The sequence below is a fragment of the Balaenoptera physalus genome, assembly GCF_965194825.1.
Source record: "Balaenoptera physalus genome assembly, chromosome: 18".
Classification (NCBI taxonomy): Eukaryota; Metazoa; Chordata; class Mammalia; order Artiodactyla; family Balaenopteridae; genus Balaenoptera; species Balaenoptera physalus.
In genome coordinates, this window is record NC_138899.1 from 3,010,677 (window position 1) to 3,028,823 (window position 18,147).

Consider the following 18,147-nt stretch of genomic DNA (forward strand, 5'->3'; position numbering starts at 1 on the left):
TCCTTTCATAATGCTAATGCTTAGAAATTAATAAGGTTTTGACAATTGTGTTGTTTGTACTTCAAAAAAATGAAGTTACACGTTCAACTTGATTAGAGCTCATGACGGTCTAATGATAGTTATTTCATAGCAATAAAGCATCCTTAAAAACAGAGCAAAAATGTCCATGGCCCTATGAGTTTGCAGTAAAGGAATGTAAGTTTTTCAGCAATAATTAACTCTGTGTGTTTGAGTTTGAGGGATTAAAGAATTTACTTGCTTAGCTGTTTTCAAGGTAATGGGGTTTTAGCGTTAACAGGAGACAATTAGGTACATTTAGCTAATCGTTAGTGTAAAAATACAATGAACTCTGAATAGAAACCTTCTGAAAGTGGACCCACAGGGTAGTACTACCTCTAGTGGGGCCGTCAGATTCTTCTCACAGTCAGGGCCTGAGAGACAAAATGCAAACTCACTTAGGGTGAGACTCAAGTGTAGGTGGATTTTAGCAAATGCCTGTATTTAAGGGACACGAACCTTCAGGCTCTCACCAGAGTCTCTTAGGACCAGAAATCACAATAATGAATAAAATAGCTGGAGACACATCTTCCCTTCGGAGGAACTTTGGGACCCTGTTCTCCATTAAGTTTCATGTGCTGAACAGTTTATTGTTAAATTTCTTAAAGGACGTAAGCTTTTTTAAAAATAATAAAGTGGCACTGCCTCAAAATGTCACATTGTAGGGAACTTTGGAGAAAGTCATGAAAAGCTACAGCGTTTATGTTGTGTGTAGACAGCACGTGTCTACACAGGCTCTTGTTTGGGTACTGCCTGGCTACAGGGCAGGTGCTCACGCTTGGCTGTGGGATACTGGAAATTTCTCTCTTGCTGGGATTAGTCCTCTGAACTCAAGATGAACAGAAAAGAAGTAGACACGCAAAAAAAAAGCAAATCCAGGAGTGTGGTGAGAGCCGAGCACAGAATTCCTGAGTGATTTTAGAGGAATATTCAGAGGTGCAGGTTAAGGAACTACAGCTGCAAAGGAAGACACTGTGGTGTTTACGGTGGGGCGTGACCCACCGGGCACGCATGTGACCGAGTAGTCACCAGCATGGGGAGTGATGAACAACTTGGCATTTTTGTTTAAAAGCCAAGAGGCTTAAAAGGAAAAAAAAGGCAGTGTGCTGTGAAATGTCAAGCTCTCCAGTTGGTGTGTCCTCTAAAGGGACAAACACATCCAGTAAAAATATGCTGAAAACACTGGGGACTGGGAAAAAGTTAAGGAGGTTTGATCTTTCAGCCCAGAAGGAGGGGAGCAGTTGAAGCTGTTGAGGGTCCTGCTGGCTCCGCCCAAGGGCAGAGGAAGGGGGTGTGTAACGGGGGCTTATTTTTGAATCTTGGGTCGTTTTAGCAACAGGGTAAAGCAGCCAGTGAGAAGGGTTTTCCGAGGGCGGAAGTGTGAACGTATTCCTTCTCCCACTTTCTTACCGTGACCCCCGTTTGCATTATCCGTGTAGCTGAGAACACGCGGTGACACGCGGCGTGGTTTTCATCCTCTCCGCAGCCCTGTGAGGAAGGCAGTGGTTTCTCCCCACTCTGTCCACACGCAGAACTGAGACCTGGGCATTTAAGGGGCCGTTGCCAGGTCGCTCAGCCTCTCTCCCAAAGGTAGAATCGTGAATGGTTTTCTTGCATTGAAAATGTGCACCTCACTTTACGGATCTCACAACTCACTGTAAACCCAGTCGCCCTGCTTCTGGGGAAACCGAAGGGGAGTTTACTCATTGCACTTGTCTCTGGAAAACGGAATGAGTAAAAGTTTGCTTCCCAAAGTGGATCATTGCCTGAAAGGGACACAGATGGTGAAGGTGGGTTAAGAGGGACCTTGTCTCCCGCAACAGGATGGCTCTGTGTGCCCAGCAGGCCCGCTGACTTCTTTCCTTCCTCTTTCAGAGTGAAGATCTGTCTGGCTTTATCCCCGTGACGGCACACATCAGAGAAAAACATGAAAAGAAGATGCTCCGCATTTTTTTAAAATCTGAAGCTGCTCACAATTTCCTTTTGAATCTGAGCGATTACCGTGTGTGGACGCATCTGGATTAGACGTGGAACCACCTCTCTATCCCTCGTTCCCACAGGGGGGCATTCATCCTTGTGCTGGTTGTGTTGTGTTTTGTTTTTCGACAAAATTAGCGGAAGGAGTGATTCACAAGAAAATTGGACGTTTTCATCGGCCTTTTCCGTTGTGGCCAGTGTCTTAATTTCTCCTTAACTTTCATTTTGGCAAAGCAGATATATCCCTCAGCATGCTAGGAGATTCTACCAATTCGCATTAAAGTGGTAAAATCTGGTATTTACTGGCATCCTCTCAAAACTACCACCGTCCTACCTCAGTTCCAGGTGAAGCCAGATCGGCGTGGTCAGGGGCCGGCAGGACCCCTGGGTACCTCTGCCCTGGGTCCCCAGCGCGGTCACCTGCCGTATCAAACAGGCCCGGTACACAGCTGCTTGCCAGATTACAACCCAGGTACCTGCGTGTTTACTCACAGACAGAGCCCAGTGTGGGACTGACGTTTCCCAACAGAGATGAAATTTGAGATTGGACTTTGAAGATGGATGGATAAATAATAATTATTATATGTAACTGAAGCAACCTACTTTGGAAAACCATCAACTGTATTGGGGGATGGGGGGTGGGAGGGGCAGGGTCTGGGAAGGGGGTGAGTATCTCTTTTTACCTTTAACAGACTTGTTTAATCTTCTCTCTGTAGATGTTTATGTAGGTACTTCAAATTGCAAACGCCTTTGATCCTATGTACAAGCTCAAACGTCTCTGCTATCCTTAATCTTGAGCTTGCATTTCTCTAACCAAAAATTCACATAGGCATGCTAGCGGTTCAAGACTGGTCAAGGGTTTGGCAGATTTCTTTTAAAATGTATTATCTTTACTATGATGCTATTGTGTGTCTGGCAACGAGGCTGCCCTGAACAACAGCAACACACACACACACAGACACAAAAAAAAAAAAAAAAAAGGAAAGGAACTGATAAAAGAGGCATTCTGGCCCCTGTGTTATTAATAGACAAAGAAGAAGAAAAACAATCTTACAGTACATGTCACTTGTGAAAAAAATTCCTGACAAGGCTACCCCTATTTTACATGTTTTCAGTGTGCTGAAAATATCAGTGTGGTGGCAGTTATCGCGGGTGTCAGGGAAAACTGCTGCCCTTGACCTGCAGGATGTCACGTCATCTCTCTGCTGCCTTGACACCTTGGGGGAGCTCTAGAGTCTCCCTCCCGTGGCTGGGTCCCCAGTGCCTCTTCTCTGAGAGTCCTGTAGATGTTACACGAATTCATTGGAGATACGAGTTGGGTTTTTTTTTTTTTTTGTGGGGGGGGGAGAAAAATATATATAAATATATAGATAGATATCACTATAGAATAATGCATTCATAAAATGAGGCTTTTCTAGAGGAAGACCAAAAAATTCAATGTCTTAAACATATATTTAATCGCAATGCAAAAGTCTTTCTCCTGCCATGCTGACCTTTTAGAACAGAGGATTGTACCGCAAGACAAAGTTGAATGTAAAGTGATCGCCCTGAGCATTTTCCAAGTTTCACTTTTCTAGAGAATCACACAGCACAACAGTGCATAAGCTATACAATGTTAGCTTGATGGTCATTTTCAGTGTGTAATATAGAGAGACTTTATTAAAATGTATAAAATGTCCTAAAGTTTTGGTTTAGTTTTGGGACTCGGGATGGATGGAGTTGCTATGGAAACCACCCCCCACCCCCCGTAGATAGGACTGAACATGGGCGCTGCTGATTGCAGTGTCTGACTCGTATTTAAGTAGCTCCCCATCCTTCGCGTGGTCCTGCCATGTTCCTCCTGCAACTTTAAACAAGCGAAGTAAAAAGTTGATAATATACTAAATTTTCTTCTATCCTGTACATTTCAAAAAAAAAAAAAAGGCATATGCAATATTTACATTTTTAATTTAGTTTACAGAATGGAACCAAAATGTATAAATGTTATGTTTGTTAAAACTTCACAATGTATATTGGGTCTTTGTACATTTTGCCTGACTTACCTTAAATTTAAAATATTTTTTGCTATATAAACTTTAACAGTTATTAAACAGTGTTTTCTTTTGGGGTACGTATTGTTTCTGGAGATCAAGATGTTAAATATATTTCTTGCTATTGTGATATGACAAAAGACTGACCTTCTCTTGCTGTCTTCCACTGTCCTTGCTGTATATAAGGGCCTATATGGCACTGCTGGAAACCAGACTCAATGGAACTAGACTAGTGCATTGTATTTAGTCTGTAATGATCATGGATGCTCTCCTTAATAGCCATATGCAATACAATAAAATACATTATTTATGAAATGAAGAAAGCCTGGAGAATGCTTTTTCCTGTGTGGATAATGAATTTGACATCAAGCCACTCTTCTGGTGTTTGTAGTCATTAAGTAAATAATTTGGTTCTTTAAAAACACTTTGTGACTGTGTGACCTCTTCATTTAATATTTGTATTCTGGAAACCGGAAAATACCCCACACATCACAACATTTATGAAAAGTCGATGTGTTAATAAAAGAAAGAATATTTTATTCACTTCACCAAACGTAGAATCATTGCCTGTGTGCTGGATGTTGTTCTCAGTGCTGTACAGGTACTCATTCCTTCATCGTCCCTCACACCCTTCGGTGGTGGCAATCATCCCATTTTGTAGATGAGGAGACTGAGGCACAAAATGGTTAAAGGACCTGCCGGAGGGCACAGAGCTCATTAGCAGCAGAACCAGGACTCGGACGCAGAAGCACAGCCCCGGAACCTGTGCCCGTGTCCTTGCTGCCATCCTGCTCCCGAGACACAGGCATGGGACAGATAACATCCAGAGCACGTGGCAGTCAAGTCAGCAGAGCCAAGAGGTGCAATTCAGGAGGTGAAAGATACGAAAATGGTGTCTGTTGGTTTTCATCAAGGACGGTTTCACCTCCTTGTTAGAAATCGTTTTTCTGTACCTCCGCTTTACCTGGGCATTATAGTAATGCAATAACATGGGTGTCGTCTCTTTTGAACAATTAAAATCAGAGCGATGGGGAAAAGGTGATTTTTAAATGATGGAGTTTAAGTCACAAGACTGGCGTGCATTGTGTGGCATCTGGGAACTTGTCGGTGACGTGCGGCCCGTGGGTGCCCAGACTGATTGTTCCTGGGGGCTCCTGTTAGGCACCGGGAAGAAGGCATGATCTGCAGGGTTTAAAATCTCTGAAATCTGCTATTTTAGTGACGAGAGGGCTGTCATTCTAAGGGAGTCATACAAGGCAGGAATTGGCGAGTGTATTTACCCAGAAAAGTTGATTGTAAATAAAGAAGTGAGGAGTTATTTCAAAGTCCTGTAGATGCTGGAACTATTCACCAGAAACCAATTTATAAACTTGGAGGAGAATGCTAGGTTCCAGGGCATCCCGCGCTGAAGGCTCAAGGCCCCCCCTGCACTCTTTTGGGAGAGTTTGATTCTGACCCATTAGTGGTCAGCTTGGAAGATGCACATTGGCTACTGGTGATCTCGTGATGCTGTTACCATCTTCAAGGGTCCGGCAGGATCATAGCTAGTCCCTCTTGAAGCCCCTGAGTCCCAGGGTAAAGATCACTTGGCAAGTTTGCAGGCTACTTGGGCAGGCGGTTCATTCCTTTGTGTGTCCAACCCTGAGCTCTACCAGTATCTGACTTATTTGTCATTTCCGCTCTTCAGTGCCGCCTGTTGAAAGACAAAGGGGGTCGTTGCTTCTTTAGATCTTGGTGATGCCGTTTCCATTGCCCTACATTTAAGATAGTGCACGTGATGGGTCACGGTGATCCAGAATTGCCAGGCTGTGTATTTTCTTCATCCACTGATACCATTGTTGTTAGCACATGATTGTGATCTTGGTTAGTATGACCATCAGTGATGTCTGCTGTACATGTCCACGCTGTCCAAAAAAATGAAAACACACAAGAGGCACGGTCCTTGTCCTCATGGAATGAACACTTGCGGGTGTGCTGAGGAGCGGAGATTGGCACCTCCCGTTACAATAATCGAAGACAAGGTTTTAATAAAGTTGCCGTCTCTCTCGCAGTGTTTTCACAGGCCACCTACCTTCACCACCCAGCGAGGCCAGAGGATGCCCAGAAGTGGTCACGCCCACAGCGACTTTGCAAGATTAGAGATTCGGTTTATAACTGTGTCCTGCGGGGTGTGCAGAAACAGGTTTTCCCCCAAAAAAGCGAGAGAGGCCAGTTAATTTGCGAGGGCACCGGACGACAAACCCCAGGGAAGGGTCTGTCTTTGCAAAGTTCTTTTATCCTTGCGGATGTGGTCATGCCCCTCTCAGACTCCTTGGGAGGGAGGAAGGGCAGCCCTGGGCTAAGACCCAGCCGGGCCCTCCCTGCAGGACCCCGTGGTAACAGAATCCTCTGGTGAACGAGCTCCTCTCCTGCCAGAAGCACCTGCTGGCAGAGTTCGGGAGATGCCGCCTGGCCATTTCCCTCCATCCTCTTCCCATCAGGGAGCTGAGCCCTAGTGGAGTTTATCCCAAACACCAAAGCCAGCCTGGGCTCTTCCTCTTCCTCTGGACCGTGGCCCTCCCTGGGAAAGGAGGGAGGAGAAGGGACGACCCCCACCCCCACCCCCACCCCCACCCAGCAGCCCTCCTGCTGCCCATTCCCAGCCCTAACGAGGCCCCAGCAGCCGCCAAGCTTTCCAGGATCTGCTGGAGATGTCAGCTCCTCCCTGGCAGGCAGCCACGGTTTTGTTTACTGCTCTCAAAGCAAACCCGCGCTCCTTCCTCCCGTCCCGTCTATTTTTTGAAAACACTCAGCTCTTGGCTCACAGACATCGCTTCCTCCTTTCATCTGCTGGGCCTGGACCAGGGACGTCCGGCCAGTGGCCAGAGCAGCCCTCCAAGGGCGGGACCACGGGTCCTGCAAAAACACAGAGGCCCGGGCATCCTCTTCTTCTCGCTCCCCTCCAAGTTACTTACTAAGCTGACTTTTGAAGCCTCACGTGAAGGGGAGTGTATCCAACTTGGGCCACGGGATGTAAAGTTGATAACACATCTGTCTCCAGCTCAGCCATGCCCTCAGCCAGACGGCAGCCCCCCGGGGTGGTCCTCCAGTGCTTGCCTAAATTCTGGAGTCGCGCTGCTAACGGCCCCTTCTGGCCTCCTCCAAAGGGTAACTGAACACGGCAGGAAGCTTTTCATCAAATACTTTTCCAGTAGGAAGCAAAGCTGTTCCGTTGCAAGGACAGCGAGTAAACCCCTCCCTCTGCTTAACCTTCCTCTGCACACAGATTCCCATCAGCCAAAAGGATGTTGCTTCCCTTCCACTAAACGTTTTCTCCTGACTACCTGGAGGCATACAGGCGTGGCTGAAAATATGCTCAATCCCGGAGTAAATATCTACACCTGAGGGCAGTGAACAGCCGTGCAAGACAGCTGGGCAGGGCACCGGTGCTCACAGTAACCTGAGCTATTTACCTGGTGACTCGGGAGGGATGCAGGGGCCAGGTGGCCGGCTTGTTGCAAAGGATGCCGGGGTGCTGATGGCCTAAGTTCTCTGGAAAGAGGGTTTCACACGTCCTCATTCTTTCTGGACTTCACGGTTTCATTACCCTGCTCGCTAAGCTCGTATCTTGGGGAAGAAAATAAGACTTTTCATTACATTCCTTTGCATTCAAGATCTGGTAGGAAGGTGAAACTTTTAGTGATGGAAAGGCACCAAAATGAACATGTAAGGAAATTGAAAATATAGGTTGAACTGGTTTTTGTGTCATTTTCTAGAAAATAACTTCTCATCTTTATTTGTTGCTATAGACGGAATGTGTGTGTCTCTTCCAGATTCCTTTGTTGAAACCTACGTCCCTGGGTGATGGTGTTGGGCAGTGGGGCCTTTGGGAGGTGAGGGGGTCATGGGTGGGATTAGGGCCCTTGTGAAAGAGGCCTGAGGTGGCCCCCTTCCACCACGTGGGTACAATGAGGAGTCTGGAACCCAGAAGAGGCCCTCACCAGACCCTGCCCAGGCTGGCACGTGGATCTCGGAATGCCGGCTTCCAGAACCGTGAGCAATAGATCTCTCCTGTGTTTAAGCTGCTCAGTGTATGGTAATTTTGTTACAGTAGCCCAAACGGACTGAGGCTTTTGTAAAGTACCCACCCACCTAGGATGTGAAAGTGGTTAAAATGATGATATACAATTCAAAGTCAAAGCCAGGAGACGGCAAGGAATGATGCGCTTGCTTTTCTTAGTCTCTGGCACTTGGACACCGCAGGGAGCCGTCTAGGGGCCCAGGATAGGGACCAAAGCCTGGGTCCGAGTCTCGCTCGGCATTGGACGAATGGCTTGGAGCCCTTCGGCAGTCATGGGTAGAGGGGAGACCTCCCAGCCCTGCTGTGCCCTCAGCATGGTGAACAAGCATGAAGGCTCTCCAGAGAGTGAGTGAAGCCTCGTGTCAGGAGGTGTTAAAGCCACATGGGCCACTCCTGTGACACCAGCCATCTGCCCTGCTTTGCTTTGTTTTTGTATTTTTTAAATTTTTCTTTTATACTGGAGTATACTTGATTAACAATGTTGTGTTAGTTTCAGGTGTACAGCAAAGTGATTCAGTTGTACATATACATGTATCTATCCTTTTTCAAATTCTTTTCCCATTTAGGTTATTACAGAGTATTGAGCAGAGTTCCCTGTGTTATACAATAGGTCCTTGTTGGTTATCTATTTTAAATAATCCCACTTTGCTTTGATTTGTATAATCAGTGGATAAGGATAGAATCCTCTATCGGAAAACTAGGATCCCATGATTTCCTTCATAATGTGATGCCTATAAATCCACTCCCAGGACACACAGCTATCCTTTGCTAATCATGTCTTTTTTGCTGCTACAGATGTTTCCCAGACAAACCACGTGTCCACCAGTTACTGCCCGTGGCACGTGCTTCTTCTGGAACCTCGTCTGTGACTCCTTCCCCTGGGCTTTCTTCCGTAGTATCATTGCTCTGTGGTCCAGGGCTGCTCTTAGCCAAGGGCCCTCCTGCAGTTTGAGGATGGAATCCCCACTTGCTTTTGACAAAGGGAAACACTGACCAGTAGATTGAGCATAAAAAGCCGAGGATCCTCTTGTACTGAAGTCTTTGTTGAGTTATTCAAGAAACGACTTCTCCAGACCTAAAGAGAGGATCTGGAGTGAATATGAAATCAGCTGTCTTGGAAAAATCTGAGGCTAAAATAAGTACTGTTTGATAAAATAATTGAACAACATTCTTGGGTTTGATGTCCCAAGGCGTGGTGTTAAGTAGTCGACAGAGAAACTGGTTCCTTATATTACAGGATAATCTATTTCATATCGTGTATCACCACCGTAGCCACAAAACTTTTGAGCGAAGCTAGGTTAAATAAATTTAAAATGATAAAACATATTACATGACTTAATGTTACAGTGTCTTCAATCATTTTCTCTTTTCTTATCACTTATAAAAAAAACACAATTAACAGAGAATGAAAAGGAGGTGGGATCAACAAGGATTCGGGGAAAAAGATTCTTCTGTGTGACACTGAGCCAACTCTCCTGCCTCTCTGGGCCTCATTTTCCTTACACGTGAATTACCTCAAAGGGGATTGAATTAGATTCATTCAGCAAATACCTCTACTAATCACCTACCTTGTGTCAGGCACAGGTCTTTCATAAAAGTTCATTAATTTTTTAATAAGTGACAAGCACGAAAATAAATCATATAAGAAACTCTGAAGATCCTTCCCCCAGTTCCCTAAACGACATTCTACATGACAGACCATCGTATCAACTGGCAACTCATTCGGCCTTATCAGGAGTTGAAAATGACCCATTGCCAAGACTTCACACTCCGAAGTTCCCTGCCTGACGACAGACACCACCGTAGCACCATTTTTCTTTGTCCCCTTCCTCTTCCCCAAGCTTCCTGCATAGATTTACTGCAAAAATGCTCCCACGTGTGTCCCTCTCCGGCCCCGTCCTGCATCTCCCCCCTGAGATGTGACCCCCGTCTCATCAGGAAAAGGATTCTGTTTCTCCACTCCTGCGTCAGGCCGGCCGTGACCTGCTGTGTCCAGGAGGATGCCGGCACAAGTGACAGGGACCGAACCTGGTCGTCCCCAAGGCTGGCAACTTCCGCTTGCCCCCCTGGAGCCTGGGGCTCGCCGTGGTGTTGGCTGACGGGGGACCACACACAGCAGATACCCGTCAGGCCGGTGGTCCCAAAGCCTTCTAAGAGCCCAGGCTAGACGAGAAGTCACCCAGCTGACTCAACCACTCCCAGCCCGCCCTTCGGAGCAAAGGGGAAGGTCTGCCTGCCACTGGGCTTCCCTGCTTGTTCGGTGACAGGAAGGTCTCCTCTTGAACTTGCCCCGCTTCCCCCGTGCCGTCCATGGTTACGACACTGCCCCTCACTTTTCTCTATGACACTGCCCCTCACTTTTTTCTATGTCCCCAGCCCATCCTCCCCACCACCCCGTGGTCTCAGGTGCACGTTTATCCTGAAGCAGGTGGGCAAGCATAAATAGAGTCAGGAGATCAGCCCGGAAAGGCCTGACAGATTTCACCTCCCCGGCCCCAGAGGACCCGGTGGTCAGGGCCTTCCCGACCTCGGGCCACGAGGACACCCCAGGTCAGATCTGCACTTTCCCAGCCCAGTTAGGGTCTGTAATTGACAGCTCCCCGCCCCTCCCGCTCTCCAGGACGCTGGCCGCCTGGGCTCCTCCCGACCCTTCCCCGTCCAGCCACCCCCAGGGGTCCTGGTTCTGCACGGGGCGGGGGACGACGGGGTGTCTACCACGCAAAGCCCCCCTCCCTCCTCCTCCTTCAAATCCTCCCCCCGCGTCACAGCCCCTCCCTCCCCTCCTTCTGCCTCATCCTCGTCAGTCAACTGTACAACCAGCACTTGATCCGATCCTGCAGGACATGGACATGGACATCATTCCTGTTTGAGTCTCTCTCTGTGTAATCGGGGTGGGCGGGCTGGTGCCAGACAGGCTTGTGAGAAAGTGTCAGTGACCCCCCCCCTTGGGCCTCATATGAAGAACAAAGACCAGCAGCCGCCCGTCGCTGAGCCCCCAGTTCTGCTTTGAAGAGTTGAGGAAGGCGTTCGAGAGAGAAACGATCAGTTATAGCTTGGAAGGAAGGCAGGGAGACAGTCTCCATTTTTTCCAGGTACAGAAGGGACGACCCACAGTGGCTCCGGCGGCCCTGCCAGCAGGTGACACGGGTGCTGACAGCCTCCCGGCCACCAGAGCCGTCAGTCACGGCTCCACCGAGCGGCCTCCCCTGTCCCAGCTGTGTGATGAAGTCACAGCCCCTTTTCTGCGGGGCTGTCGTGGGCCAGACCCTGTGGTCTCATTTCATCCTCAGAGCAACTCCCCTTGGAACACGAGGGGATGCTGGCAGGGGGGGCCTCGCGTACTGTGACCTCAGGAGCGTGGGCCCAGGGCTGATGCAGAGTCTTTCTGGTTCCACGCCTTCGCACGGCACCCACCCTCCCCCGGGGCTCTGGTCCCCGAGCTGTCCTCCACCTCCTCCTCCAGCCCTACCTGCATCCTCTGCCCTCTGACCCTCATCAACCCCAGCTTGCCTTCCGTAACCTCCCGGCTCTGCGTTTCCTTCCTCCGCGACCTCCTTCTTGGTGTCTGCTCCCATCTCTCAGTCCCAGAAGCCGCGACCTCGCATTGACAGCGGCCTGCGAGATGCCTTCGTCTGGTTTCCCTGACGGCGTCTTCAATCCGGCAGGTCCAAAAATGCATCATGGTCTTCCCCGGAAACCAGTTCCACGTCCTGCCCATTTTCTCTGAGTCAGTGAGGCTGAAACTTACCTCTGACAGCCCCCTGGGCCCTCCCCACATCCAGCCAGCTTCTGTTGTCGGGGCCTCACTCAGCTCCACCCCTTTTTCGCCATCCCCGCTGACAGGACCCTGCTTCTTGGGCCCGCTTCTCCGGACTCCCTGTTCCAGCCTGACTCCTGTCCAGCCCACCTCTGTGGCGTCAGCGATTCATCGTTCCGATGCTCAGCTCAGATTACATCACTGCTCAGCGCACAAGACCTCGACAGATCCCTCTTGTTACCCAGCAAGGTCTAAACTCTGGTCTTCAGGATTCCGGGCCCTTACGACTCAGCCCCATCTCCAGCGACTCATCCGGGCAACCCCGGTGTGGTCCAGGGGCGGCGGGGAGGAGTCAGGGGCCCTCCCTGCACATTTATGTCCCCCCGTCTTTGTGGATGCTACTTCCTTCTGTCCCCTAAGTCGGCCTGGTAAAAGCGTACCCATCCTCGAAGGCCTTTCTCCACTGCTGCCTCCTCCAGGAAGACTTCCCTGATTCCCTCAAACATACGACGGACCCATAGCACGGGAGTGGAGGTGGCGGCTCACGTTTGCCCCTGAATTGGGGTACCTGGTCACCCCTCTACTAAAGTGTACGTTCTTCGAGGGTAGGGATGGACGAATGTCCAGCCCACCCTGAACCTGGACTTTCACGGATGTAAATGTTTAGAAAACTGACTCAAAATAAGAGTATGGTGGTAACTGTGGTTTTATAACTCAGACATGGTCCTTTTAGAGATGTGAACATACTCCAGAAGAGTGGACGGGGGAGGTAAGCTCCGCGGGCGCTGAGGAGCGACCAGCTTGATGGGAGATTAACCCTAGCAAGGGGCTGGCCTCTCCCTGGTCAAGGTGTTTGCACCAGTGCTGCTGGATCTCAAAGAATGTCAAAGTTTGGGTCTTCAAAATCATTTGTGGACTTGTGGGTTGGTGTGAAAAGGCCGTTCTGTAGGGAGCTACCTTTGGATTTTGATGAATGACTTTTGCGGCCAGCTCGGCTCAGCCAGCTATGCTCTGCTCTCTATATTTTGGCAGGTCTGTTCTTGAATGATAGGATTATGTGTAACTCGGACAAACATATCGTTAAGTGTGTATCACTTCTTTTATGTGGACTCTCGGATTAAATAAATCTATTCATAGAAGAATCCTAGCTGTATCTTTAGAAGATCTAACCAATTGGTATTGGCATTTTGAGAAACCCTCTCCCTGAATTCTTTCATTCATTGAAAATTATGTTAAACCTCATAATATGCACAGTCATTTTTTTAAGATGTGGAGACATGGCGAGGAATAAAATAACAATTTGAGTCGTGGCGGGGTGTGAGGGGGCGGGTGGCGGGGGTGTGAGGGGGCGGGTAGCGGAGTCCAGCTTTCCCTCCCTGAGGCCAAGGTATCTTAATGGAAAAGGACATCATCCCCCAAACCCACATTTCTTGCCCCATCAGCAGCAAATACAAAGATTTCCTTACTCCAGTGAGTTGCATGTTTCACACTCTTATGCTATGTTTAAGGTTTGAAATCCTGACTTGGCGTCAGAGAGGCAAACACACAAACAAGGCGACTGAAGGAGATTTGTTTTAGTTCACACTTCCTCTCCCTCCGACTTCCTTGTACTTTTGCCCCATCTCTCTCTCTCTCCATCTTTCTCTCCATCTCTCTCCTCTCTCTCTCTCTCTCTCTCCCTCTCTCCTGCTCCAGTTTCCAGCTCTCTCTCCTCCTGCAGACGTTCCAATCATGCAGACTTGACCTAATGCTGCCTGGGACCCCCTGACCCAACTCTTCCCCCGCCGACACCTCTCCACGTGGTCCTCAGAAGAGCCCACTCCCCGACCTGGACCCTGGTTTCCTCCCGGACTGGCCCGCCGCCCCCCACCCCCGCTTCGCTCTCGCTGCCTTTCAGTTCATTCTTTATTAGGAAGCACTGTGACCCTGTTAAGAAAATAGGTCAGATGTGTCCCCACTTGACTCAGGGGAAAAGTCTCACTGTGTCCTGAAAACCTTCCTGGCTCTGTTCCCGGCTCCGCTGCCCCAGGCCGCCCCACACCGCATCTCCCCAAGTCACCAGGCAGGGTGTGGTACCCAGCTATGCGCCCCACTGCTCACCTCGGAGGGCAGCTCCCTGGCCTCCAGGACCTCCTGCTCCGGCCTGGTCCTCCGTCTGAGGGACGTGCTGAGCTGTGTCCTTCATGGTCCCTCTGGTCCTCAGCCGCCCTGAGTCCCAGCTGCCCCAGTGCAGCTCACTCTCCAAGCTCTCTGCTCACCTCCTACTTCCCTGCTGGGCTTCCTGGAGTTGCCTCCCAGATAAAGGAATTGAACCCACATCCTTGCGGGGGCTGGTTATTTTCTCAGTCAGTACTTCCCTGGCTACTATTTAAAATGAAAACTCCAGCGTTGCCTCAATACTTCCTATCCGCTGTCCCATCTGTTGCTTTTCCACGCTTGTCCCTCTGTCGTTCCATTTACTGACCTTGTGTGTTGTCCGTCTTTCCTGCCAGAACGTAAGTGACCTGGGCGGTGAGGTCTGCTTGGCTCACTCCTGCTAGCCAGACCCTAGAAGAAGAGTACCCTCCACACAGTAGGCATTCAATAAATCCTTTGTGAATCTTCTGTCCTGACAAAGTGGGACATTTCAAACAGGTGTAACGTTACAGGCTCTTGGAGCTGGAAGAAGCCTCAGATGGGCTTGAGCCCTACTTCTCAGTATGGAAATCCTGGGATGAACTTCCCGACTGGTAATGCATCACTTCTGTCCCCTTGAGTTATTCTTGGGATGGGGACTTGCAACTTCGCACCGCTGTTCCTCTGCTAGAGATCCCCTGCTCCATTCCACAGATGTTTCTAAAAGAACGCTGAGGCCCAGACGGACCTTATGCGGGAAGGAGGCTGGTCGCCCTGCAGCTCCAGGGGAGCTGTCTTCTCGTTGCTGGGTGGTTCGGGGTCCCGGATGGCATGTGAGGGAGGCTTAGGGCTCATGGAAGGGTTTCCCCAGCACTGCTGAGAACCTTCTGGAAGCAGCTCACTCAGTGAATGTAGGTAAGTCCTCAGGCAATCAGCCCAGGACTCCAAGAGGTGCCAGCCCGGGACGGAGCTAATGCAGGATGAACAAGCAGAAGAATGGAGACCTGACGCTGATGGCAGGCGAGGGGGAAACACAGGACTCCTGGCCCCTCCAGGCCTGAAGCAGGCCCTGCCTCTGGACTGATGGTCAGAGGAGCCGCTTATTTCCTTCTTAATTAAACTAGTTTGGTACAGGAGTTCTGCCACCCTAACTGATGCCCTCTCACTATGCAGGGGCGGGGCTGGAGGTGAGTGCGTGGTATACACTGTAGACACACTTCCAAGGAATAAGTCAACGGTGGTGGAATTTCTGCTGCTACAGCTCACGTTTGGTGTGGAGGTCACCTTTCCGTGGCACCCCTAAACCCTCATTACAATGAATCCTGACCTTCATTGATCTCTTTTGAATTTTATAAATGAACGCTAAGTAGGGAAATAGAGAGAGTAGCTTTATTTTATTTTCAGTAAATTAACTGGATTTCCTTATTCATACTGCTATCTACTTCCACGTGTTACGTACATTTTGGAATAATCTTCTCTTTGGTATAGAAACTGAGTTGCCTTTTACAGATGACCAAGTAGCCCTACATTTTGCATTGTTGAGTTTAAATCACCTGACACTTGATTTTATAGGGAACAAAGTTCTCTAAAATCACAAAGAAATATGTAAACTTAACATAATCCAAGAAGTTCATGGATACAGTCCAAATTATAATTCAGAATTGAAAAGGATGTATTAGGCTGAACTATCCAAAACCTAAGGCAGTACTATGGTGACAGATATATGAACCACATGTATCTAACTAGAAAATCCTGGCATTATTGTATATCTGAAGCAGCATTATGAATCTTCAATTTAAAAAAAAATGATATTCGAAGATGCACATCGGGACACAGAGCCTGAGATTGGAGCAGGCGGATGGAAGCTGAGCTCTGTGGAACAATTTTGCATACTGAGGGCTCAGGTTTCCGTGGTTTTAAACTTTAAGCCACTGTGATTCCCTCAAAATATATGATCTAAAACAAGTCAGCTTATTCTTAAAATGTGAGTTGTTTGCACGTTTTTCCAAACACTGCTGGAATAGGAAACAAGAAAAAGAAAGGAATAGGCTCGTGAATAGGCAGTGTTTTTCCAAACACTGCTGGAATAGGAAACAAGAAAAAGAAAGGAATAGGCTCGTGAATAGGCAGTGTTTTTCCAAACACTGCTGGAATAGGAAACAAGAAAAAGAAAGGAATAGGCTCGTGAAAAGAAAAGAAAGGAATGGCTGGCGGGGAGGAAAGAGATGGAGGCCCTTCCAGCAATTTCTCCTGCAGCCCAGCTCCCTTAAATTGCACTGCACAGTCATCTTTGGGGGAAGTGACAGGTGACTTTTTAAAGGCCACATTGGAGTGTGTGTTCTTTAGCACAGTACCAGCCAGGGAGGACAGGGTCCGGTGCAGACTCGGGAGAGATTTAATCCTGGAACCCTGCACGACGGCGCCTGGGGCCGGGGCGGAGCCGGAGGAATGAAGGGCCTTTGCAGAACCCAGCCAGCCTGCAGGCATTCCAGATCCGGGGAAAACACTTTAATTAATATGTAAAACAGCAGTGGGAAGAAAAGCCAGGTTAATTTCCAAACCACATCACTCCGGGCAGCATTCTGGTTGTGAAACCCGGGGACCCTTACAGGGCCTGCTGTTAAAGGCACAGAGGTGCTTTTGTGAGTCTGTGAGCCGCTTCCGAGGTGCTCAGAGCCCTTTGATCTGCTCCCCACCGTGGCATTCCTCTCCTTATGCTTAACAGCATTGCCTTTGACTGGCAGGCTGTTGTTTTTAATCTGCAATGCACCCTCCCCTTGGTGAGGCCATCAGAGGGCCTCCCAGTGGATACGGGCAATTGTTTGGGACCAGCCTCAAAGCAGCGTTGATGGGGGGAGAGCGGCTGCCTTTCTTTCTCTTTCCGGCTGCTTCCTTTTCGCTGCTGCTGGCTACCTTTGGAACGTGTGAAGCAGGTCGTCTTTCTGGGCTCAGGAAACCCTACTTGCCTGGGGTGAGACTGTAGCTTCTTTCCTGGGCTGAGGTCTCCAACCCCGGGCAGAGTGTATCACATCCCACTGTGCTGAGCGTCACGTGGTCCCTCCAAGATGAGGTGCGTGAAGAAGCAGAGCTGACGAGACTTCCCTGGGTTGAACTGAAACAGCTTCCTTCCTGTTGGACCGATTAACCCAATTAAAGAACACGTGCAAAGCACGGAGCTGATCTCCCTGTGCTATGGGGCTGCTTCCCACTGGCTACCTGTTTTACCTTTGGGAGTGTATATATGTCCATGCCACTCTCTCACTTCATCCCAGCTTATCCTTCCCCCTCCCCGTGTCCTCAAGTCCATTCCTTACATCTGCGTCTTTATTCCTGTCCTGCCCCTAGATTCATCAGAACCATTTTTTTTTTCTTTAGATTCCATATATATGTGTTAGCACACGGTATTTGTTTTTCTCTTTCCGACTGACTTCACTCTGTATGACAGTCTCTCGATCCATCCACATCTCTACAGATGACCCAATTTCATTCCTTTTTATGGCTGAGTAATATTCCATTGTATACATGTGCCACATCTAGAGGGGTGGGATAGGGAGGGTGGGGGGAGATGTGGGAGGGAAGGGATATGGGGATATATGTATACGAATAGCAGTAATTAAATGTTTACAGCATTGTAAAGCAATCATACTCCAATAAAGATGTTTAAAAATAAATAAATACATCAAAAAACACACAAAAGGACATGTGCAGCTAAGACTTGCCGACCTGTGAACGCATGTGCCCTCTGACTCTGCCCTCTCCCTGGCGTGTCTGTAGGCTGCCCTCCTCCTAGGCTCCCTGGAGAGAAGCCACAAGTGTTAAGAGTGACGCCCTATTCCTACCTCTCATTACCCAGTAAAACACCCAGTCCTGCCCAATGGACAGCATGCATCTCCTAAATTAGATAAGGACGTCTTCTTGGGTCGCGGACATCTTTAAGAATGAAAACTCTCCCCAGGAAGAAAGGCAGACTTGCACACGTATGCAAAATCTGCCCACATTTTTACATTTTTTCACATGCCCCCTTCTAACCCAGTTGCGCCGTCTCCTGCAGATTCTGCCCCGCTGTCCCATTTCCTCTGTTACTGCTGCCATTGGCGCTCCGCCCGCCACCTGCCTCTCGCCTGGATTGCTACTCTCACCCCCCAGCGTTG

The 18,147-nt window shown here is 48.9% G+C and overlaps 1 protein-coding gene across 1 annotated transcript in view; it reads left to right on the top strand.

Moving 5' to 3' along the window:
* Window positions 1-4,387, top strand: part of IRS2 (insulin receptor substrate 2) — a 30,647-nt gene extending 26,260 nt beyond the window's left edge. The window contains exon 2 of the mRNA XM_082435265.1: window positions 1,933-4,387. Within this exon, the coding sequence (XP_082291391.1) occupies window positions 1,933-1,937 (5 nt within the window). The 3' untranslated portion in view covers window positions 1,938-4,387. The remainder of the gene's footprint in view (window positions 1-1,932) is intronic.
* Window positions 4,388-18,147: the final 13,760 nt, after the last annotated feature.